Below are 23,501 nucleotides of genomic sequence, written 5' to 3'. Positions count from 1 at the left end.
AAAAATAAAAACAAGGTTTAATGTAGGCTGTGTCAAAATAAACTGGCATATAACGACACAACTGGAGCAATGCGTGACCACATTCAGCACAAACACAGGGCAGGCTGCTGCTGCTAGCTGCTAACATTAACCACACCGCATGTCAGCCTAGCAGCTAACGTAAACAATGTTGTTTACCCACAGACCCACAGACCCTGTTAAGTCTGAAAACTTGAAGCATTTAGAGAGTTGTTGACATGTTTTTAAGAATAATGTGCAATGTTCATAATGCTAAATGTTTGGGGTAATGTTTAACGTTATCAATTCATATACTGTGCTAAATTTTAACTGTTTTCTTAATGCTAGATTAGTCAACCAGTCTAAATTTAAAATTGTGTTTAACTGTCAGGGAAATTAATCACCAGGATGGGAAAGGCTCCTGTCCATTCAACACGGTGGGAAAAATGGGGATTTATTCACCTCGAAGCATTTTTGAGTCACAGCAAAGACAAAAACGTGGATTAAATTTACACTTCCCTGACATAGTTTTTATTAACAGGCAGGAGAGTACGCCATGAAGAGATGATGGCGTGCCCGAAATTTAAGGAAGAGCCGACCAGTTTGTTATTCTGAGCAACTTAATTATGATTGATGAACAAAACATTGGTTAAAATGTAAGACATATGTGGTTCATATGAGTTTCAAGGACTTTGTAAGCACTTTGTTAAAAAGAAGCCATTCTCAAGGAGTTCTGTGTTTCAAATATAATGACTTCATGATGGAAATCTTTTTATTTGTGAGTCGTTACCTTCCTCCTGCGCTGCGCGGTGTTGGAGATCTTATCGGGCGTGACTCCCAGGTCAGACAGGACCTTGGCGATTCCTCGGGCGTCCACACCGCAGTTAGGAGCTACATTGGTCTCACACCGTCTGTGCACATTCATCTTACACACTGCAAAACCACACAAATACATGAAAATGGTTCGGGTTAAACACAGGAAGGCTGTCACTGGACTTTTTTTTTTCAGGGTATTTTCCTTTGGAAAGGTACAGCTTAGTCGATAAATATATAAAAGATTTACATATGGTGTTTCTCGTAAAGGAAACTTCTTTTTTCATGAGTGACACCTCTAAATAATGTAATGTAAAATGTTCTTTGACCCTTTCACCAATTTCTTTCCTTTGCAGAGAAACAAATGTATGTGCTGGCATTTATTGTTAAACTGTCATATGTCATAAAATGTACAAAATGTAATTTCCATTTATAAAATTAAATAACATTCGCCTTTTTTGTTTACAGCCTTCGTCTTTAAATAAATGCGCATACTGTTCAGGCTCTAAGGAGGTACTCGACATGAGCACTTTCAAATTCATCCATGTGTGGGCTCACGCTGTGATTTCCCACTGCACTTGAACTCACCTTTGCACTGCAGGCCCTGCCTCATGAGGCCCCACAGCAGGGAGCCACAGTGGTCACAGAAGGTGGGCACCTTGTAGTTGTGGATACTGAACTTATGGGGCATGTTAACACTGAACCGCTGTGAACCCACCTACAGAGGGAGACACACACACACACACACACACACACACACACACACACACACACACACACACACACACACACACACAGTTACAAAGAGGTCACTGTGGCATTATCAGAGGAATAATACATGTAGCTCCAGTGTTAGGACACAGTGTACACATGTTACCTTAAATAACACAGATTTATTCACAGAAGGCCTGAATGGTGAGGGTCTCTGCACATATAATGTTTTTCCTCCTTTAGTTTATTAACAAATAATATAATTAAAGACATTCAGGATATAAAGTTCCCATCAGGATTTTTGGTGCCTATTTATTGTTAAGGCTTGTAAAGCGTGAAGTGGCCGACAGCGCATCACCTGCGCTCCGTTTCCCCCCCTCTTCTCCACTTCCATCAGTTATTTTCTTTGTTTGTGATGATTTAGAGACTCGGTTTATAAAATTCACAGCCTGCCATGTTGTTACACTGCTCAGTTAACGACCAGCATATGTTGTCTCCAGGATTATTTTTAGCCAACTAATTCAAAAATATATTTATGAATACCATTATTTTTACTTGCTCACTGATATGTTTCCCTGTGCAGAGTAAAATAAAAGAATAAGAGCTGCTCAACACGCCAAAATAGAACAATAAAATATACATACTGAGGCAACAAAGAGACTATAAAATCTGTAACAACAAAAAACTGAAAAAGCCTAAAGCCAAAACAATGTTTTAAGTTGGTCCGAGAGTCTTTACTGCCTTTTGCTGTAACTGAAATACAGTCAGAGGAGCGGCGGAGAGGAGAGACAGGTGAAAACGCTGTCTTGCTACATTGCTTATTATAACGATCAGTGGCTGGTTAATCGGAGCACCCTTAATAAAAGTGGACATACACCATGTGTATTTGGGTGTTTGCATGTACCTCCTCAGGTGTGTCCTCCTGCTTCTTCATCCCGGCACACTTGGTGATGATGAGCTCATGGCAGCGCTTGTGGACGACACACGTACACACTGGAAGCATCAGCACCAGAAACGAAATTAGAAACGGTTAGTTTGGCCTGAAGAATCTGATTATCAGAGGGACGAGAAAAAATATGTGACATTGTTATCAGAGTTATCACCAGTTTGGATCGACTGGGATTAAAAGTGTTAATGTAACATTTTAATATAAGTGATAATATCCTGAAAAGCAATATTATGTTCTGCAGTGATTCTGATGTGATAGTGTTTTGATACTGTTGCACCGAGTGATGAATCGATTTGATTTAATATCCGCGCCGATACTGACCTTATTAAAGGAGTCGGGTATCGGCCAGATGTGACTGACCCACATTAAATGTCGATATTAAAATATAACAATGTGATTTTATAAACTTTCTGTCAGTGAGCTACACTGAGATGAAACTTGAGACAGGAAAACAGAGCTGGTGTCAGACTGATGCTTTGTTATCAGTTCAAAAACAAGCTGAATTATTCATATATAATCATATCCATTACAGAGGCAGCTCCGCCCACTCGCAAGACAAAACATTAATACTGGATGATTCTGCAAAACCTGGACGACTGACAATGTTTTCAAATTAATTATTCCCACAATATCTAGCGAGGACAAGTACAACATGGAGAAATTATGTCTACGCAGGAGGAGGCAAGATTGGTTCAGACACATAATAGACTGTCACTCGCCAAACTCACAAACACGTGTTATACATGTAAATAGAGCTGCAACGATGAATTGATTCATCAATTATTAATCACCTATTAAATTAACCATCTATTTTTATAATTAATTGTTTTTGAATCATGATCTGTCATAGAAATAAATTCAAGAAGTCCAGTTGTAGTAACAGACGAACGCATTTAAAGGCCTCTCAGACGCCAAATGCTTAGATCAAGGCTGGCTTGTTTTATTTCATTTGAATTAAAGAATGAAAGCAGAAGCACTTTAAATTAAAAGGAAAAATTAATTTCATATGAACAAAAAATGCTGTACACATCAGATTATTTAAGGTCATTTTTTCAAGTCATATTTTTTCTGTTATTTAATATCAGAAGAAATTGTGGAATCATAGTACCTTGAGTTTTTGGTACCGTTACATCCCCATTAGACACACATCAACCACACCCTTACCTCCCGCCATACTACATAAACAACACTACTTCCTGCATCTGCATTGACCATTAGCTGTGGATGTACATCCTGTTCTGCAGAATCATCCAATACGACTTGTAATTCTGCGTGAGCCTGTGCTGAGCAGCGATTAAGTACCTCAACAGGTCAGTAACACTTCCAGTAAAGCTTCTAGAAGCTGAAACCTTTTGATGTTATCACACACACTGAGGAAAATGCAACACGTGCAAAGAAAAGGTGCAACTGGTACAACGTTTGTGAGCATTTTTAATACAGTTCATCAACTTTTCTGGCTGAGAGTCTATTTTTTTGGCTTTTGATTTGATTTCAGTTACTGTCATAACCATAAACCCATGAGATTACGATCTAAGTGAATCTGTGCATTTATTACATGAATATGAAGTAATGAAAAGGGCAGCTTTACTATTTAGTGAATTATTTTGACTGTTTCAAAATACAGCACCAGGTGATGTCATCATTATCAGCCAATAAGAAAAGACATTTCTTTATGCTGTGCACACAGGTGGAAGTAACTAATTATAAATACTCAAATTGCTGTAATTGAGTAGTTTGTTTGGGTACTTGTACTTTTATGAGTAGATTTTCAAGTCTGGACTTTTACACATACTACACTCTGTAATCTACTTTGTTACTTAATTGAGTACTGAGTCCAGTTTAAATTAATATCCAGATCTTTCGTCTCTATTTTTGTAGCCAACAGTGTCATCTGATTGCAAAGAAATGTGTTTTGTATATTAAATAAATAAATTAATGATTAACCGACTGTTAGAATTTTCAACTATTGGTTAAAGGGAAAATGCATAGAATTTTCAGACTGAAATCCTTTAGATTGATTGCTGCTATTGATAATGTATTAAACACCAGTGGTTAAAAAGTAACTAATGCTCTGATAAGTTTTTTAGATGAATACTTTGTACTTCTACTTAAGTATTTTTCAAACACCAGCACTTTTATTTGTATTTGAGTAATATTTTAGTAATGTAACTGTACTTGTACTACCACCACTGGCTAACAAAGACATTATCATTGTGCCTGATTTGTCCGTTCTCATGATAAAAAAGAAATATCTGTAAGGCAGAGAACAAGACGTGAGCTTAAAGGGCTCACACAGGCAGGCAGGCGCAGAGGCTCTGTGAGGCACTTTACCAGAGCTAACTATGACCACCATGTGCTGGTGGCTTGTGACCAAATCACAGCTGTCATTCAGCAACATGTAATCCCTCCTGTGTTCTCATTGTTAAATAATACATGACGTGCAGTGTTACTTGATAAATTGGAATCCGCCAGAGAAAAGTACTCACCCTGACACTGGTATCCCTGCTTCCCCAGCACGCCCCTATCGGATCACACACAGAGGAGTCAGCGTTTCAGCCAGGTCGGTTCAATGAAACATCGCGGCACAGAAGTCATCAGGCAGATCTGTGTGCTTGTGTTGCTTACCAGATAAAATCTCTGCAATGTGAGCAGTAGGTCGGTTGTCTCAGGTAGGTGGCCATGAACTTGTGCCCATTGACTTGATGGACGCGTCTTCGGACTGCGCCCTGTCGCCGACGAGGACCGATCCTCTCTCGAAACACCCGCTCCTCATTCTCATTGGTCCCCGAGGCTGTCGAGTGAAAAAACCACAAGTTTATTAGCAAAACTCAGGGTTCCTACACATCGTCTATTTCAAAATTCTAAATTTTTCCAAACTCAAAATAATAGAATGCTCTTTAGATTTTTTCCCAGTCTCCTTCGCCTCCATGACCGAAACGTTCTACACAGGAAGTTGGACGATGTTTTCTTATTTGTTTATGCTGTATTTCTGCTTTTACTGCCAAATGTAATCTCAGTATCATTGAAAATTAAGGACACCCTTCAATGTATCCATGAGAGGTAAATAAAGGTTAATGGAAAATGAATGAATGGAAAAAAATATAGAAGTTATTGCACTACATGTTATAGTAAAATAATTATGCCTTGTTAAAAAGTTAGATAGTTTAGTCCGAGTGACACAATGTGATATGATTGGAGAGTCATATTTTGCTGTAATCACAGGAGTGAAAGAAGCTTCGAAGCTTCGTTATCTTTTCCCCAGAACATTCGGGGAAAACCCTGCGTGCTGTGTAGGAATTACCCTGAAAAATAAAGCTGCAAATTGCAGAAATCTCAGAACTTTTGTGCGTTTCTGAGCCAGTTTCAGATGAGTTATTATCACACATCACAGTGCTGCTACGGATGTTTCCTTATGCACATCGATTTTGCTTCCTGAGATGCCAGTTTGTACAAATAAGGTTCATTTGCATCATGTTGCTCGAGATGTTTAATCATTCAGCGGCCTCTCTTCTTCCTTCTCCCCCTCCCTCCACTCTTTCTTCCTCGCAAACACCCCACACCTACCAGAGGCCCATGCATACGTACGTGTGCGTGCTATTTATACTTTCATGTGTGGGCACTAAAACGAAGGACAGCATATTAAAATACTCCTCCTCAGCGAGCGCCATCCAACCAGCCGTTCCCTTCCTCTCTGCATCTCCCCGGAAACATAAATGCTTTCCGAGGGTAACCTTAAGACAAGAGAACCACCTCCACTCTCACTCCCACACACACACTCCTTCTCTCTCCGCGCTCCTGTCCTAGTTTGCCTTTCCTTTCACTCTCCCTCCATCCCTCTCCTGGGTGCGTTATAGATGTGGTTACTGCTGAGCCTCTCCAGAGTTCGATTACAGACAAGCTGTCTAGGGACTTGTGTGTGTGTGTGTGTGTGTGTGAGTAGGAGTGTATGTGAGTGAAAGTGTGTGTTCTTGTGTGTCTGTGCATGTGTGTGCAGAGACAGCTTAACAGGCCATTATTGGGATCACTTTGTTTTACATAATACATCATCCATCTGTCCAGGACACACACATACACACAGGCATGCTGAAAAGGAGGGGCGATGAGGCATAACAACAGTCAAGAGTGATCGCCGTGGAGACAGACGTACTCTGGCTCTTCTGAATGACCAACTGGGATGAGATGGACATCCAATAAACGCACGCACGCACGCACACACACACACACACATACGGACAGACAGAAGATTCAAATGTGACACAGACATGTAGGAGAGCAGCAGCCAGAGCAGAGGAAAGGCTGAACTGCAGATGGTGATATAAACAAATATGACATAAAAATGAATAACAATGCAAGAGTGGCAGTGATCCATCTGCTTCTCGAATGAGGAAAATCAGGAGAAAAATAAATTATGCTATAATATTCAACAATTTATGAAGAAAAACAAAAAGTAATCAGGGTTTCCCCTTCAACTGGCTTAGGTGGGTGGTTCATCCCCTCAACAGGGCTGCCCCTAAATAATGTTTTAATTATTTTATGTTATGAATTCTTCTTCAAATAAACGTTCAGACATTTACATTCAGAGAATTTTACTCTGTAATATTACGTTGAAGTTATGCGTTTGTCTTCATGTTGTGCAGTAACTCAATTCTCTCTCTGTATTTCATGATGTCTTGTCGATAGGGCTCCACAGTTATTTGGAATTTTATCAGTATCACAATATGGTTTTCTATAATTTTCAAATCGCAGGAGGTGTAATATTTGTTAAAGACAAAATGCATGTCTTCTGAATTAATGAATGTTGTGAGGCAGACATGTCTTGTTGTCTACTTGTTCTACAGCAGCCCTACCTATCGGTGATGAGCTGAATCCATCGCCAGTTATTTTTTTTCGGGGGGGCGATATTTGTTATTTTGCTAATTTGTCTGCAGACTGACGGGCGCTGCTCTGTGATGCGCCCCCTCAGCCAGAGCGGAGTGCTCTGAGCTGGGTGACGAGTGAGCTGCAGAGGCCAGACTCTTTAAACATCTAACACGGTGAATTAAGGATTTATTTCTAACCCAAACCAGAGCTGGTGATTGCTGGGACAAAGGAAAGACCAACAAAACCGGTTCTGGTGACTTTTATTTGCTTTTTTGTGGAGTTTGGATGAAGTGCGTTTTACAAGGAGTTAACAGGGCAATTAAGCTGTTGTTGGTTCAGTAAATCGACGGGTGATGGACTATTATTTCCTATTTGGGAACTTGCCTGTCCAGTTGTTAAGCTAACGGATCACAGTCATGCTGATGTCATTTTACAGTCCTTAAATGCTTGCTATCTGCAACAAGTCAGGAAACACTGAATCTGTCTTAACCCATGTTTGTCTTAACCCATGTTCTAGCATCTAGCGAGCTATTAGTCTTCCATCATGGGAGGATGAATACCAGTTGCTCATTTCTCTTATATAAATGTGTTTGACAAGATTTCGAATCATCTCACTTTGAAGCTAAAAAGGAGATTTCATGTGGTAATTAGTAGGATTGTACAGAATAAGCAGGTAAACATATGATAGCTTAATGAATCAGAAAGGTTGTGGAGGAAAAAATGGTGTCAGAAATTAAATCTATCAGCAGCAGCCTCCTTCAAGATGACAGAATTAGACTGACAGAAATGTAAAATAAACTTAGATGATATTTATAAATCTGAAGCAGAGGGGGGCCTTTATCTGTAATATAAAGGTGGTTGGAGGAGGATGAGAACTTGTCATATTTCTTGAGAAACAAAATGCTAAACTCAATACTACAGAGCAACTGAACACTGATGGTCTGATGACTAATGACGCTGGTACAAATTCAAACTTTTCTCATACTCTTCTAAAGTTTTTTTTTTAAATCTGAGCTGGCTTTTGACTAGTTTTTGCTCTTATTTTTTTTTATTACTAGTGCAGTGCCAGTTCAAAACATGCCTGTTCAGAATGGGCCGATTGCCTGGCTTGCATCTTTCTCCAATATCATCGACCTGCAGAGCTGAAGAGACTTCACAGTTCTCCACGCAGAAGTTCCAGAACCACAGTTTTAGATGTTTGCCTGCTCCTACATTTATTTTCCTTTTCTAATTTTTTTAATAACACAGTTATATTACAATACCCCCTCAAATGTTCACAAAACATAAGCCACACCTAAATTATTTATTAACATTATTGTTATTTCCGCACGTTTGTTACTGAGCTTTAAATGACTGAATGTAGGTTAAAGACACACTGTACACACTGTTAGAATTGGCAGACATTATTCATAAACAGTAACTAGCTACAGTTAAGAGCACTAGGTTAACCATAATTCAAATTAGCTGCACCTTGTTAGATATAATCAGCAGAATTGGTGTAGAATTTGCGGGAGAACTCCGGCCCTGCAGGGCTACGTTTCTGAGGTTTTCTTGAGAAACACTCATCCTCAGCTACTTCACACTCAGCAGTGCACCTCCTTTGGTCCTCAGCAATACACCTGCCGAGTATGAAATCGACTGTATGATCTGCTGTCGAGAGCATGTGATGCAAGATTACAGATTTGTTCCATTTAGTTGTTATGTATATTTTCTGAAGTATGTATTTTATGTCTTTATGCATGTAAAGAACGTTGTAAACCTGATTTTTAAAAGTGCTATATATTATTATGATTGTTATTTTTTATTTTTTCTGGGGCTTTTGTGCCTTAAATTTACAGGACACCCAAAGATATACAGGAAAAATGTGTGAGAAAACAGTATTGTAGTGAAGTACTGTAGTTCTTGTTCTCCAGAAGAAAACCAGCATGTTTGTTTGGTACAAATATCACATCATCATGATTTTAATTTGTATATTTCAGTGAAAATGAAAATTGAAATGCAAAAATGATGTGTCAAAATAATACAGTGAATCTATATAATTTAATTCCAAAGTCCAGTACAAGCAGCAAGAAAGATGTTGTATTAAAAAGCTTTTCTTTGTGCTCAGTCATGAAGGTAAGGTCATAATCGTTGAGGAAAACGATTCTAAAATAAAAAGAATAAACAACATATAATGATAAGGAACAGGAAAGGATGCAGAACGAGAGGCTGGGGAATCCAGAAACAGAGAGGGTGAGACAGCAGATGGTCAGATTAGGTCAGATTATTGTTATTTGCTTCCTGAGACCAACAGATGCATAAGGATGGAGAGGAGAAAAGAGGAGGAGAAAAAGAGGAGGAAAAAGGAGAAGAGCGAGTCCTTCCAGCCTCCGAAGCTGCAGAGAACAGATTGCACCAGGGGAAAAAAAATAAATCTGCTAAAAATACCACCTCTTCCTCTAGTTCTCACCCTCCATCTCTCCATCAGCACACACACATACACACACACATACACATACACACACACACGCACACACCATTTGTTTTTATCAGCATACATTAACGTGACGAGCACTCAAGCCAGCTGAACTCGGGGAGGAAGTTCAGGAGTGGGCGGAGAGTGGGTCGTGAGGTCACAACAGAGTGTCCAATCATCGATGAGGAGGGCAAGACACGGACGCCTGAGTCTGCATGTGTGTGTGTGTGTGTGTGTGTGTGTGTGTGTGTAATCCATGGCTCAATCTCACCTACTATTTTAAGAATCTACTCCCTCTCTCTTCACTCTCTACTGCTCTCTTTATCCGTCTTTACACAGAGGAACCGTCCTCACACACACACACACACACACACACACACACACACACACACACACACACACACACACACACACACACACACACACTCAGGAATAAGGGTTACAAAAATGTTCTTCCCGTAGGGCTAAGGTTCCACTCAGAACCATTTTTTCTAAAAGAATAATTTCTTCTTCAAGGGTTTTTAAAGGTTTCATAGCACCTTAATATAAAAGGGTTATCAGCAGACCCTCCTGGATGGGTTCTAGATAAAACCCCTGGAAAAAGTTCTCAGTAGGATCCCATGGATTGGTTCCGGTAGGGGTTGACCATTTTTCCCGTGGGACCCAGGATTCCTGTGGGATTCCGGCTGGGAGTCAATTTCACTCACGGGACGGACACAGGGCAGGAAAAAACGGGCGGACGGTAGCAGGAACCATAATGACAATAGGTCATTTTTTACACGTATAGAAATGTCCGGAATGTTGTATATGGACTGTGGAACGACGGGAACGGGATGTGACGGGAATCATCCTTCTGGATTTGGGACGGAACAGGAATTTTTTTTTTACTCTGTCATGGGATTTGGGTGGGATCTACACCTGTGTCACCCTCTAGAAATCCCCCCCAATATTAAAGGGTTCTCAGTAGAATGCACCTAAAGGTTCCAGATAAAACCCTTGGAATTTAAAAAGGTTCTTAATAGAACACCCTAGGTGGGTTCTAGATAATACCCTTCCAATATAAAAGGACTTTTTGGGATCTACATAACACACTATATAAAAGGGTTCTCAGTAGAACCTCTTGAGTGCATTCAAGATAAAACCCTGGGTATATATAACGGTCGTCAAAGAACCTCTGGAGTGAGTACAAGATAAAACCATTAAATTTAAAAGGTTATCTGTAGAACCCCCTTGGAGGGTTCTAAGTCAAACCCGTTCAGTGTAAAACGGTACTCGATAGAAGCCCCTGGATGTGTTCTAGATTAAACCCTTGGAATATAAAAAGGTTCTCAGATGAAAACCCCTGAGTGGATACAGGATAAAGCCATTAAATATAATTGGGTTCACTGAAGAACCCCCTTGGATGGTTCTAAATAAAAGCCTTTCAATATAAAAGGGTTCTTGGTAGAATCCCCAGGGTGGGATCTAGATAAAACACTGTATATAAAGGCTTCTCGATAGAAACCCTTGGGTGGGTTCTCATTAGCACCCACAGAAGGTGAAAAGAGAGTTCTGGGTGGAACCATTACACTACATAATGGTTCTATGTACTTTTGTGTGAAACCTTTTACAGACGTTTCAACGTTTATGTTCGGTTCTAGGTTGAACTCTGAAAGAGTTCTAAGTGGAACCTGTATAAAAGGGTTCTCCTGTGAGGGACGAGCTGCAGAACCCTTTATGGTTCTAGTTAGCACCTTTATTTTTAAGAGTACACACACACACACAGAGATGCACATGTTCACTGGAAGGCAGAGGACTGTTTCTATTTATAACCAGGTGTGAAGATACACAGGTGCAGGTGAAAATCACTCTATCAGGCAGCATGTGAGTGAGTGAGTGAGTGAGTGAGTGAGTGAGTGAGTGAGTGAGTGAGTGAGTGAGTGAGTGAGTGAGTGAGTGCATGTGGCGTGAGGAAATGATGATTGAGAGAGATGTTCTGGATGTTTCCATGTTTAATCAATACAAACAAATAGAGGAGGAAGGAAATCGAGGACGAGAGAGAGGAGGAGAAACTTCTATGAATTCTGTTCGGGAACTTTCTAGGAAAACAGGAAGACTCTAAGATTCATGTTTGGCCTCTTTATTACAGTAATCTTCCCATCACACTCTGTGCCCCAATGGCCTAGTTTCACCGCTGTAAACCGACAGTAATGGACGAGGATGTATGTACAGTATGTTATGTCAAACCTGCAGTGCTTGCAATTTTGGCCAGCAAGCAGAAACAAGTTGTGAACGCAGTATTGCCATATAATCATCATTTTAAAGTTGATATGGTGAGCTTGTTAGCTGTATTGCACATCCAGCTAGTAAAAAGCAACATTCGAAGTTGCATCTGCTCCACTATATTCACCAGCTGCGTTAGTAAACTTGGTCTAACCGATGACCGATGTTGCTAAACTATGACTGGACAGCTGTGGTTTGCAGGAGGGTAAAGTTAAGACTGTTATCCTGAGAACAAAAGCCCACTGCTCTGAAAATGCACACTCTGGGGTTGGAGTTCAGTGACTGCCTGTCTCACTGCCTGCCAGACTTAAACGTGATGAACATCTACTCCTTCTAAAAGATTATTAATGACGTCTATGAGTCATAATTTGGTTCAGCAGTAATTTGAACTCTAGGAGAACATGCTGGCTGTTGCTTTGATGTTGAACAACTCAGTATTCCAACTTAGCATGTTTCCTTAATCTCTGATGACATATTGTGGTCATTAAGTGATTTAGTACAGTAAATATATTACAGATTTCTCCTTTAGACAGTGATGGAGTCCATGATATCAGCAGCTGATATGCTGGTAGAGGGTCAACCCACTCAGCTTATTATCTTTAAATAGTTCCACCTTTCCAGACTCATTACCGTCGGCTTTGCACATGTCGTTGCCGTTCTTTTCCTGTCACATCATCCTGATGCCACAGGCCTGTGTGCATGCATGTGTGTTTTCATGTGTGATTCTTCTCCTTTTCATTAGTAAAACAGCATGCTGCTGTTGTGGTTTTACCTTCAGTGGAGGATCCGGACAGATCAATGACCACATACACCTTCCCCTCCGGCTCCAAGTCAATCTGCGGAGACAAAGAAGGAGTAAATCAGCGAGGAATAACACAGCTGAACAGTGGGTGCAGCAGGGGGGCTTTCCTCCAGCACAAACAAACACACCAGTGCACATGGAAGAGGTCATTATCTTCACTACCATTACACTCCTCCCCACCATCAGCAGTACCATCACCATTTTCATTTCTATCCTCAACATCATCACTTTAGAGCCCATTTTCCTCTGGTATTGTGATAATACTGATATATTGTCCAAATAAAGACAATTTTTATGCAAGCCTTTGTATTCAAACACTTGGTATTAATAAGCTTTTCTGTTGTCTCGACTCTGCCCTTGTGATCCGATCTCAATGTGCAAATTAGGTGGGTGGAGCTGGCAGACTTCTCAAGAATTATGACACGTCCTGCAAGGGAGGTGTTGCTGCGGAATTAACACAACTTATTTTTCTTTTGTTGAGGAAGTGTCGTCTCTAAAAGTTGGAAGATCTGACTTAGCGTGCTTTTCCTAATCCCAGGTGACGTACACAGATAGCAGACGTAAATGGGGTCATACAGTGCATATATGGAGATTTTTTTAAAACACGGATATACCCACTGAAAATGGGCAATTGATTCCTTTCTCATTGCCAGGAGATGAGTTTGCTCTGTTTTCTTCTTCTGATCTGCCGGAAAACCGCGTTAGTAATCTGTAGACAGCAGCAGGGCGGCCAGGGGCAAAATGTGATGGTGGTTATCTTTTAATATCTCTTACTTCAATCTGCATTTCAAACTCAACACCAACTGGAACAATGTTCGAGTGCTATTTGAATGGAGACGGATGGAATTAGTAGCAGAGATGACAAAGAGTTGCAGACGTTACCGACTGGAGGAAACAAGCAGAAAAGGGATGATAATTAGCGTGTCCACCAAGGTATCATGTGAAACGATACCTGCATCCAATCCTTTTTGTAACCAGATTTAGAAAAAGAAGACAATTTATATGTTTTTGCTTGCAGCTAATCACTGCAAGCATTGTCTTTGAAGTTGAGTGTCATGTATTTGACAGAGTTGGTAGTATGGCTATACTAAACACTTGTGGCATCTCTTACCAAGAAGTTTAACTCCCTTATAGGTGACAGTTGGGGCTAGTCGATATCTAAACTCTTTTACAGCCAATTTCCAACATCATATTGTACTTCACAGAGCAGCGGCATTTTGGGGTAGAAAAAAAGCCTATTCTGCCCATGAATAAAGCATGTACACCTTGCGGTACTGAGAAAACTCTAATGGTGCTCAGTTGGACAGAAGTTAATCTGCAACGGTTTTCATAATCCTTTAATCGTTTAAGTCATTTTTCAAACAAAAAGGCCAAACATTTGACTGTTCCAGCTTCTCAAACTGGAGCATTGGCTGCTTTTCCTTGTCTTACTTTACAGTAAATTGACTCTTTGGACTTACTGGCTTGGACAAGACAAGACATTTGATGATGTTACCTTGACCTCTGGGAAATTTTTAACTGGCATTTTTAACTGTTTTCTGATGTTTCATAGACCAAACCATTCGAATGGGCCCATTTCAAGCACTGATACATAGTGAGGGATCTGGGATAGCAGGGTGGTTGAAAAAATATGCAAGAAATATTGGCCCTGTGGTCAAAAAAGTCTGTTAAATTATGAAAACAGACACAAAAAAGAGAAAAAAAAAGTGTAAGTGAGTAAGATGACAGACCTTTGACCTTTTCCAGATGTCACATTTTAAAAGCAGAATATGAATAAGTCAATATAACTGACGTAACCACAGGTGAGCAGTGAGAGATAACATTGACCACCCAGGGTGTGCAAGAGAAGATAATTTTCATACAGAGATTAATCAGGTATAACATTAACTTTCTGCCACAGTGAGTATCATGTTATTATTAACCACAGCAGCAATAAAAAGATTTAGGGCTGCATAATACCTTTAGAGCAACATTATGTAACTATTAAAATGCCTTAAAATAACAGCTTCAAAATCCTTTTGATGCTACACTGACTTAAAACAGGGCGGATGGTGCCTGTTATTCCCACTTTGTCCTGTACACCTGTTTCTGCACTATGTATCTTTGGTGTCTCTGATTTGAGTTTTCTGATGGACAGATAGTTTTACTTACTGCTAAAGTAACTGCTGGCTGTGGCTGTTGTTAGCTAGTTAGCAGTTAGCTGTAAAGCCTGGAAATTGGAGCTCAGAGCACCTGGGGAATTGTTGGTGTTTACACTGACAGCAAAGGAGCTTTGCACCACCAGGAGGAGGAGGTTGTCGGGCCTGGGGAGGGGGGAGTGCTGGCAGAGAGGCGCCAATGTGGTGCCAGAACCGAAGACTGCCTAGGCAACCTCTACAGACCTCGTGGCAGAGGCAGGAAAAGCAAGATTAAAATGTCAAATGGACAGATGAAATTAAATGCTGCAAGACAAACACAGAGCTGGCCATCTTGCTGTTGGACCCGAGTGTGAACCAACCGTGACATCGGCCACTGGTTTGTGGACTACCCTTTTAAAGCCTTCAGTCACCAGCTTGGTCTTTTGCAACCTGAGCATGCACAGTACAGATGAAATAACTGCAGCCAGTCTGGCCACAAGTTTCTTATATTAAAACTTAACAGTTAACTAAAATCTGTAATGAGTCAAGACTGAGACCAAGTCAAGACCAAGACTGCTTATGCTGCAGCTGACATTAGCTAAAATTGACATAACATGACTATATTAGCTACATGGCTTCATGTGTCCTGTCTCATCCATGTTTATCACAAGCAAAAACACAGTTTAGCTAGCTGCAGAGTTTCTTGACATTCTTGGAGTGTGTTTGAAGGTGGGAATAGCAGCATGATCATTTCAGAAGTCCAGCTATTTCCAATTATTAGGTGCATTTGAAGCAGGAAGTTGCCGTGTTAGCAAAGCCATATTCATATTCATGTCCTGTCAAAACGGGCGCTCCAAATCGCAAAGAAATACCAAATCTTACATAATGTTGCTTTAAAAAACACTAAATATATAAAATATTACACATAAAGCACTCAAATCCTTCCAAAAAGTCAAACCAGTTTCCTTGACAAAATGTTCTTGTGCCGTTTGTGCTGAGTTTGCAGCCAACACATTTTCAGCATTGAACGTTGGATAAAGTAACGCTCGTGGAGTCTCATCCAAACCTCTTATTTTTAGATCGCCAGTGAGCTCAGTCCTCTATGTGTCAACAGACTGTAAACTGGTAAGAATCGATATCTTTTGTTTTGCTTGCACGGATGTTAAGAGTTGCCAAAACAGACAGAGGAGCTGTTGAAGGATAACTGAGGGGGAAGTAAAGCTGCTGAAACAAAGAATGATGTCACTGTGACATATACACTACCTGTGTTATAATCCTTTAATCCTCTATATACATGACATAACTTACATACAGTATAAATGAATAACTTTAGCTGTTTAAATCCTCATATTTATTTTTTATTTTTTGTATATTTATTAGCAAAAACCTTAAATTACAAGTCATAAAGAGTTCTGCATGTGTGCGAAGGTGACATCAAAATGGAGGCTAATTTATTCTGGGTAATTCATTGGAACACAGAAGAACAAAAAGAAATCTTCCTGCTCAAACATACAATCTGCATTCACATGCATACTTATTCAACAAATAATGACATCATCCCCCACCAACATACATGCAGTTACAGAGATTAGAGAGAGTGCAACAGAGAGCGCTAGAGAGACGGACGACACAGGAAGAGGGAGAGTGAGAAAGAGATGTTTAAATCCTTAGTTAAGCTCTGGGACAGCAGCCGATCCTCTTATGCAACAGCCAGACTCACTCACTCACTCACTCACTCACTCACTCACTCACTCACTCACTCACTCACTCACACACAGGCAGCAGCAGCACACACATGCATGTCCATGCATTGCTGAACATGAACCACAGAGATCGCACAGACACAGATATGAAAGACTATCGGACACACTGCATGCATCTCATGTAACGTAGACGCAGCAGCGGAGGCACATGATCACATGGGAGGGAATTTACTGGGCTGAGATCTGCAGTGAGACTCTGGACTTGTACGTCTGGTCACACATAACCACAGTCATGAATATCAACCATTGGATGAATAATGCGTTAAAGCAATTGGAAAAAAATGACGGTGTAATTAGGAATTACAGAAAAACACTGACATTAAGGCTGGGTTGCACCAACAAGGATTAATTTTTAAACCTGATTAAATCATGGTATTGCATCAAACGTTTAAAGTAGCTTAAAATGAAAAAAGATTAAATTTAAACCTCAGTTTTAATTTCATTCTGTTACACTAAAACTTTAAACTCCAATGTAAACTGTGATCCATTATTAACTTACACTGTGTAGGCTAACGAGGCTATCAATTTTTTAACTAACTATCAAACAATATGTTTTTTTATTTTATAAATAGCTACAAAATAATATCACTGTTTTAACTTTTCAGATTGCTAGCAAACAATATCACTTTTTTCTCCTACTTTTTAGTTAGCTGGGAAACAATTTATCATTTGTTTTGTTTTTTTAATTAGCTAGCAAACAAACAATGCAATGTTTTGTTAAGGACGACCACCACCTCCCTTTTTATACTTATTGGGTCCCAACATCACTAAAGTTTATTCATTATTTATTTATTTTAATTTGACTAAGCAAGAATATCACGCTAATTAAGATGGATTACTTCAATTTAAATCTAGTTTTACTAAACTCTGATTAGAATGAATTAATCTTAGATTAAATTAATTCTTCTTGGTGCAACCAAAAGATTGAAAATCCAAAAGATAAAAGATTTAAAACAAAGGATAAAAACACCTTGCTTGTCATACAAAGGCATTTTAATCCCTCTATAAAGATATTGATGACTGATTGAAAGACTACACAGCAAAAGTGAATAAAAAATATTGTGGAAATTGCTTATTTCTTTTGTCTTGTATCATCCCTGTTTACTTATAAATAATAATAATATTTATTCTTTTGTGCCGTGTGGAATTATTTGCAACCAGAGAAATTTCATTTGCTCTTTTTTTCTATGTTTTATTTCACTCTGATATTGTCCACAATCCAAAGATATTTAGTTTATTGTCACAGAGGACCGAAGAAACCAGAAAATATTCACATTTTAAAGCTGAAATCAGAGAATTTGGACATTCTCTATTAAAAGTGACTCAAAACAATTAACCAATTATGAAAATAGTTGCAGATTAATGTAATAGTAATTAATATTCTATTAATCATTGCAGCTCTACAGGAAACCACAAAATATTCCCATTTTAGAAGCTAAAATCAGAGAATTTTGTGCATGAGAAATTATTTAAATGAGGAATCTGTTATAAAACAGTCACTGATTAATTTTTTTTTTATCACTGTCAAATCTTGATTTGTTAAGTAACTAGTAACTAAAGCTGTCAAATGACTATAGTGAAGTTAAAGGTAAAATATTCCTGAAATGTGGTGGAGTAGAAGTAGAATGTGGCATTAATATGGTAATAGTACCTCAAACAAGGTTAGTACTTTCCACCACTGGCTGCAGCCCTAATATGAAGGAATCTCTCTGAAGCTAAACACAATAGCAGACACAGATAATGCAGTCGTACATATGAGCGTATCATCCTTTTGTTGCGTGTATAACACGTAACAACTGCATGGGATTTGTGACCTATAAACGCCATTGGATTCTTGATGTCTACCCTTGAAAATGATGTGCTAATCCCCAAATGTAACCTCTTGCATAACCGCGCATCTCGGCAGGGATTTCAGCTGAAAGATGGACTCAGAGTGATTTGGAACAGAGTGGAGCAAATGGACAGCAGCAGGAGCAGCAGCACCATCGCTGATGTAGTGCTCGGGTCCTGAGGTGGCGTGCCGGCCAAAAACCGCACCGTTCTCACATCGCCAGTCACTGGACGCTCGGGCTGCGAGGCGCCTTCCAGCTCGTTTCTCCCATCCAAGTCAATAAGAACCACTACTACACAGATACGGGTTTTTGAGGATGAATTAGACCGTGCCAGTGTTCAATATCACGCCAAGAAATCTAAAATAAACACGTTCTCCTGAATTTTATTCTTGGCAGGATGAAAACTCTCCTCCACTGCGTTTACACCATCATTTAAAAACGTCCACTAAAACGCAGTACATTTTTAGACAGGTTAGATAGGTAACCAGATTAATCACAGGTTTACTCTCAGAAATAAAGGTTCCAGGGTTCCTCCTGAGAGTCTGAGGTTCTAACCAGAACCATTTGCGTCTTTTTTTGAAGACAGGGTTCATCAGAGGTTCTAACCCTAACCCTAACTTCCTGGCTGACTTCTTCTTAGCATCCTTAAAAGGTGCTAAAGGGAAGTATTTTTAAATGTTGAAATTTCCTTGAACTTTTTTGTAACACTTCAAAATGCACAGAAAAATACCTTGATGCAACACAGCTACTGACTGTAATGTAATAACATTAGTAGATCCTTTAGTTGTTCTTGTTCCGGGACGTCAGCATTGTGCATTCTGGCTTTATGACACTCCTCAACTGGAAGAGAGCCATCATTAATGTTATTGTGCTTTTCCTGCTCTGACAAGTCCACGTCATCTCACTGTCTCACCTTCTGTGATTATAAGCTCACCTGTCTCTATTTAAACTGTCCTAAACCACACCCTTCAGCAGGTAGTTCAGGCTAAAACAAACACTAACACACATGTAGAACTGTGAATGAACGTCCCTGGTATTTTAATAGAATCAAGTCTACTGGGGATCGTACTGTTCTCCTGTACTATTACTACTGTTACGGCCAAATTGTGCACAGAAGCTGCAAATTTTTGATGAAGGGAAAACATCATAATGAAGGACTGTAGTGCTGCAGAGATGCTCTGGCCTACAAATCTTGTTCTCCATGTGTAAGAAAACATGTTTGTTTTTGGCACAGACTCCAACAAACCTCACATTGTCATGATTTTATTTAATATTTTTAGGTGAAAATGAAAATTGTGGTGCAAAAAATTTTCATTCCCACTAATGGTGAATCATATCACAGTAAAAAATAATTGCAACAGGATTTATATTTTTCACATTGTGCATCCCTAACTAGTGTACTACAATATTTAAAGTATTTTGATACTACCAATCGATCAGTGACTGCATAATAGTAATCAGTATGCAAAGGGTAGTTAGTTGGGACAAGCTCCTGACTGAGCTCTGCAGAGAGCCGTAGCAAATTTTATCAACTTTAACTGGCTTTGGCCTTTGAATAAGTACATACTTCCAGGGACAGAGATGACACCAGGACACACTGCACATACGCGTGGCTAAAAGAATGTGGTCTGAGCGATCGGATCTCCCAAAGTGTTTTAGGTAATTCACACCTGCACTTTGAACTATCCAGTTGGTGATTGGATCGTCCAGGACACCTAATTAATACCAGGTGTAAACGGGAACTATGAGCTGGACTGTTTTTTGCAGTACTGGACTAACTGATTTTTCAGGTACCAGTCAAAAGTTTGTGCACATATTCATTCATCATCATCATTCAATGTTCAATGAAAATGATGATCCTTAAAAGTTGTGTCCCAGATTTCAGCCCAATTTTTTTTTACAAAAACATGATTTAATCAGGTACAAAAGATTTAACTATATCCTAAGGACAACTCACTTCCTGGTCTAATAAAAGGTGGAAACACTGGTCAAGCAATGCATTTTTTGACAAATTACTTAAATAATATTGCTATTAGATCTAGTCCTTCTAAATTAAAGCTAAATAAAAATCACGGTTTAAAAGTGTGTATTTTTGTTAGCATTAAGAGAAGTCTTAGCAACTTAAAAAAATAAAATGGCTGCTCACTACGACTCCGTGTACGCCATATTTTCCTGATGAGTGGCTTCAAGCATTAATTATTAATTATCTTCTTTCAGCTGACTAACGGATCAATTGTTTCAGCACTAATAACGTGCGCACACCAATGATAGAAGATTTCATCCACGTCACCACCTTCTGTTAAATGGATTGTAACGTGACTTGGATTTAACCTGCTGTACTACAGACACACACATGCACCGAGGTTCCCCGCCCCGACAACAAAAGATGGGAGGAGAGAGAGCTGGAGAATCTAGTTCGCCTCATTAATCTTGTTAGTCCAATTAGGACACTGATACAGCCAAGGAGACGGATAACTTCACAAGCCCTCTCACACACACGCACAAACGGGAAGCTGAGCGTGCATGTGTGTGTGTGTGTGTGTGTGTGTGTGTGTGTGTGTGTGAGCTCTGTAAGTGTCTGGGGATTTTAAAACGGACTTCAGAGGGAGGTTAACGTTAAACACACATCCAAGCTTAACTCCTTTGTCCCGTCGCAAACACATACAAAGACACACGTTCATGTTGACAGGATATAAAAACACACACGCGCACCATATGCAGCAGCACAGAGAAGCACTCAACCAGGCAGACAGGGCACTCAAAGCTTGCATTATATCAATACTGTGGAGCTAACCCCCTCCCACTCTCCGTCCATCTAGCTCGCTATCTCTGTCCAACCAGACAGCTCTCTCTGTCTCTCTCAGGAGCGTTTAGTCTCAGTGACAGCCTCCCACATCCATCTGTCAAAGAACAAATTTCGGCTTTGAGAGAGCTCGACCGCGTTCACACAATAACATGTGTGTGTGTGTTTGTCGTTCTTTCTATCACTCCGCAACTCAAGCGTGTCCGCCTGCACACACACACACACACACACACACACACACACACACACACACACACACACACACACAGGAGGCCCATGCTGAGTGAGACAGCATGAGAGTCATGCATCTTTAATGTAACATCACAGACGGCTAATAATGTAAGAGGAGCTGAGCTGTGTGGTGCTGGAGGAGAGGGGAGGACGGGGGACATTCAACAAAGCCTGTCTCCCCCCCGTTAGAACCAGTGCCCAGTCCAACGGTCCACTTTCATCAGCTACACTCTGAGAGATACGGGTTCTGAAAGGGTTCTTCCTAATGGGCTGAGGTTCTACCCTACTCTGCTTCTCAAGCGCCTCGCATTTGAGAAACGGTTTGTCAAGGTTCTTCGTAAGTCTGAGGAGTCCATTAAGAACCCTTTTCATCCAAAGAACCCATTTTAATGAACACTTTCACCAAGGGTTCCATGATATAAAAGTGTTCTCTGTAGAACCCCCTGGTTGGGTTCAAGATAAAACTCTTGAAATATGAAAAGATTCTGAGTAGAACCAGCAGGACGGGATCTTTGGAATCTAAAAAGGTTCTACGTAAAATCCTCTGGGTTGGTTCTAGATAAAACCTTTGAAATATAAAAATATTCTCTTTAGAACCCCCTGAGAGGGTTTCTCAAAAGAAGCCTCTGGGTGTGTTCTGGACAAAACACTTGGAATATAAAAACGTAGTCAGTAGAACCCCCTTGGTTGATCTAGATAAAACCATTGGAAATTTAGAAGGTTCTCGGTAGTGTTCAGGATAAAACCCTAAAAATATAAAAGGGTTCATGGTAGAACCCTGTGAGTGTGTTCTCGATAAAACCCTTGGAATATAATAAAGTTCTTGGTAGAACTGCCTTGGTGAGTTCTAGATAAAAACCTTGAAATATAAAAAGGTTCTCAGTAGAACACTCTGAGTGTGCTCTAGATAAAACCCATTGGAATATTAAAAGGGTTCTGGGTAGAGCACCCTGGAAGGGTTCTAGATTAAACCCTTGGGATACAAAGAGGTTTGTGGTAGAACCCTCCGGGTGTGTTCTAGATAGAGTCCTTGGAATGTAAAATGGTTTCCCATAAAACAAACAAACAAAAAGAAAATGGATGGGTTCTAGATAAAACCCTTGGAATATAAAAAGATTCTCAATACATCCTTCTGGGCGGGTCCTTGATAGCACCCTTAAAAATGCCAAAAGGTTCTGTATAGAACCCCCAGCAAGGGTTCAGGATGGAACCACCATAGAAGGGTTCTCTGTAGAACCTCTCACAGGGGGCTCTGGATGAAACCTTTTACAGATGGTTCATTATGGTGAGTTAGGTAAAACCCTCTGAAAGGGTTCCTTTATAAAAATAACAGGGGATGGGGTTCTAGTTAGCATCTTTATTTGTGACAGTGCAGGCAGGAGTAGAATTGGATGTGTTGGAACGGACTCTCCCGATCAGATCTTGGTGTGTGTGTGTGTGTGTGTGTGTGTGTGTGTGTGTGTGTGTGTGTGTGTGTGTGTGTGTGTGTGTGTGTGTGTGTGTGCTTAGCCGTGGTGGAGCTCCAACAGTCAGGACGAGTGTGTGATATCCAGATGGACTGGCAGACGGCCTGATGAGCAGCCTCTGTAGATCAGACACTCGTCACTGTTGGATCTCTCTAAATGAAAACACACTTCATACAGACTCAAGCTGCAGAACACAGCCCTGTCCTCGGGCTGAACCATTAGAGGAAAATCATGAATTTATACTGTGATAGTATCGAACAAATCTGTATCACATATAAGTATAAACTCGGGACACACCGTCAGTGTGTTACATACAGCAGATGGTGGTCGACTCACCCTCAGTTTGGAGAAGCAGAGAGGAGAACCAGCATGGAAGCTAAACAATAAGTGTACAGAATAAATATTTTTAGCTCTTTCCCTCACCATCAGACAACCTTTCT

The 23,501-nt window shown here is 40.1% G+C and overlaps 1 protein-coding gene across 1 annotated transcript in view; it reads right to left on the bottom strand.

The window, feature by feature from the left end:
• Positions 1-23,501, bottom strand: part of prkcea (protein kinase C, epsilon a) — a 50,294-nt gene that overhangs the window by 10,146 nt on the left and 16,647 nt on the right. The window contains exons 3-8 of the mRNA XM_084740151.1: positions 12,820-12,883; positions 5,096-5,261; positions 4,957-4,991; positions 2,426-2,514; positions 1,399-1,528; positions 788-930 (exon numbers count right to left, since the gene is read on the bottom strand). Of these exons, the coding sequence (XP_084596277.1) occupies positions 788-930; positions 1,399-1,528; positions 2,426-2,514; positions 4,957-4,991; positions 5,096-5,261; positions 12,820-12,883 (627 nt within the window). The remainder of the gene's footprint in view (positions 1-787; positions 931-1,398; positions 1,529-2,425; positions 2,515-4,956; positions 4,992-5,095; positions 5,262-12,819; positions 12,884-23,501) is intronic.

The sequence above is a fragment of the Lutjanus erythropterus genome, chromosome 17 (assembly GCF_056507025.1).
Source record: "Lutjanus erythropterus isolate fLutEry1 chromosome 17, fLutEry1.hap2, whole genome shotgun sequence".
In the NCBI taxonomy this organism is placed as follows: domain Eukaryota; kingdom Metazoa; phylum Chordata; class Actinopteri; order Lutjaniformes; family Lutjanidae; genus Lutjanus; species Lutjanus erythropterus.
Note: the sequence above shows the minus strand (reverse complement) of the source record. Positions and strands in the feature narration are given on the sequence as shown.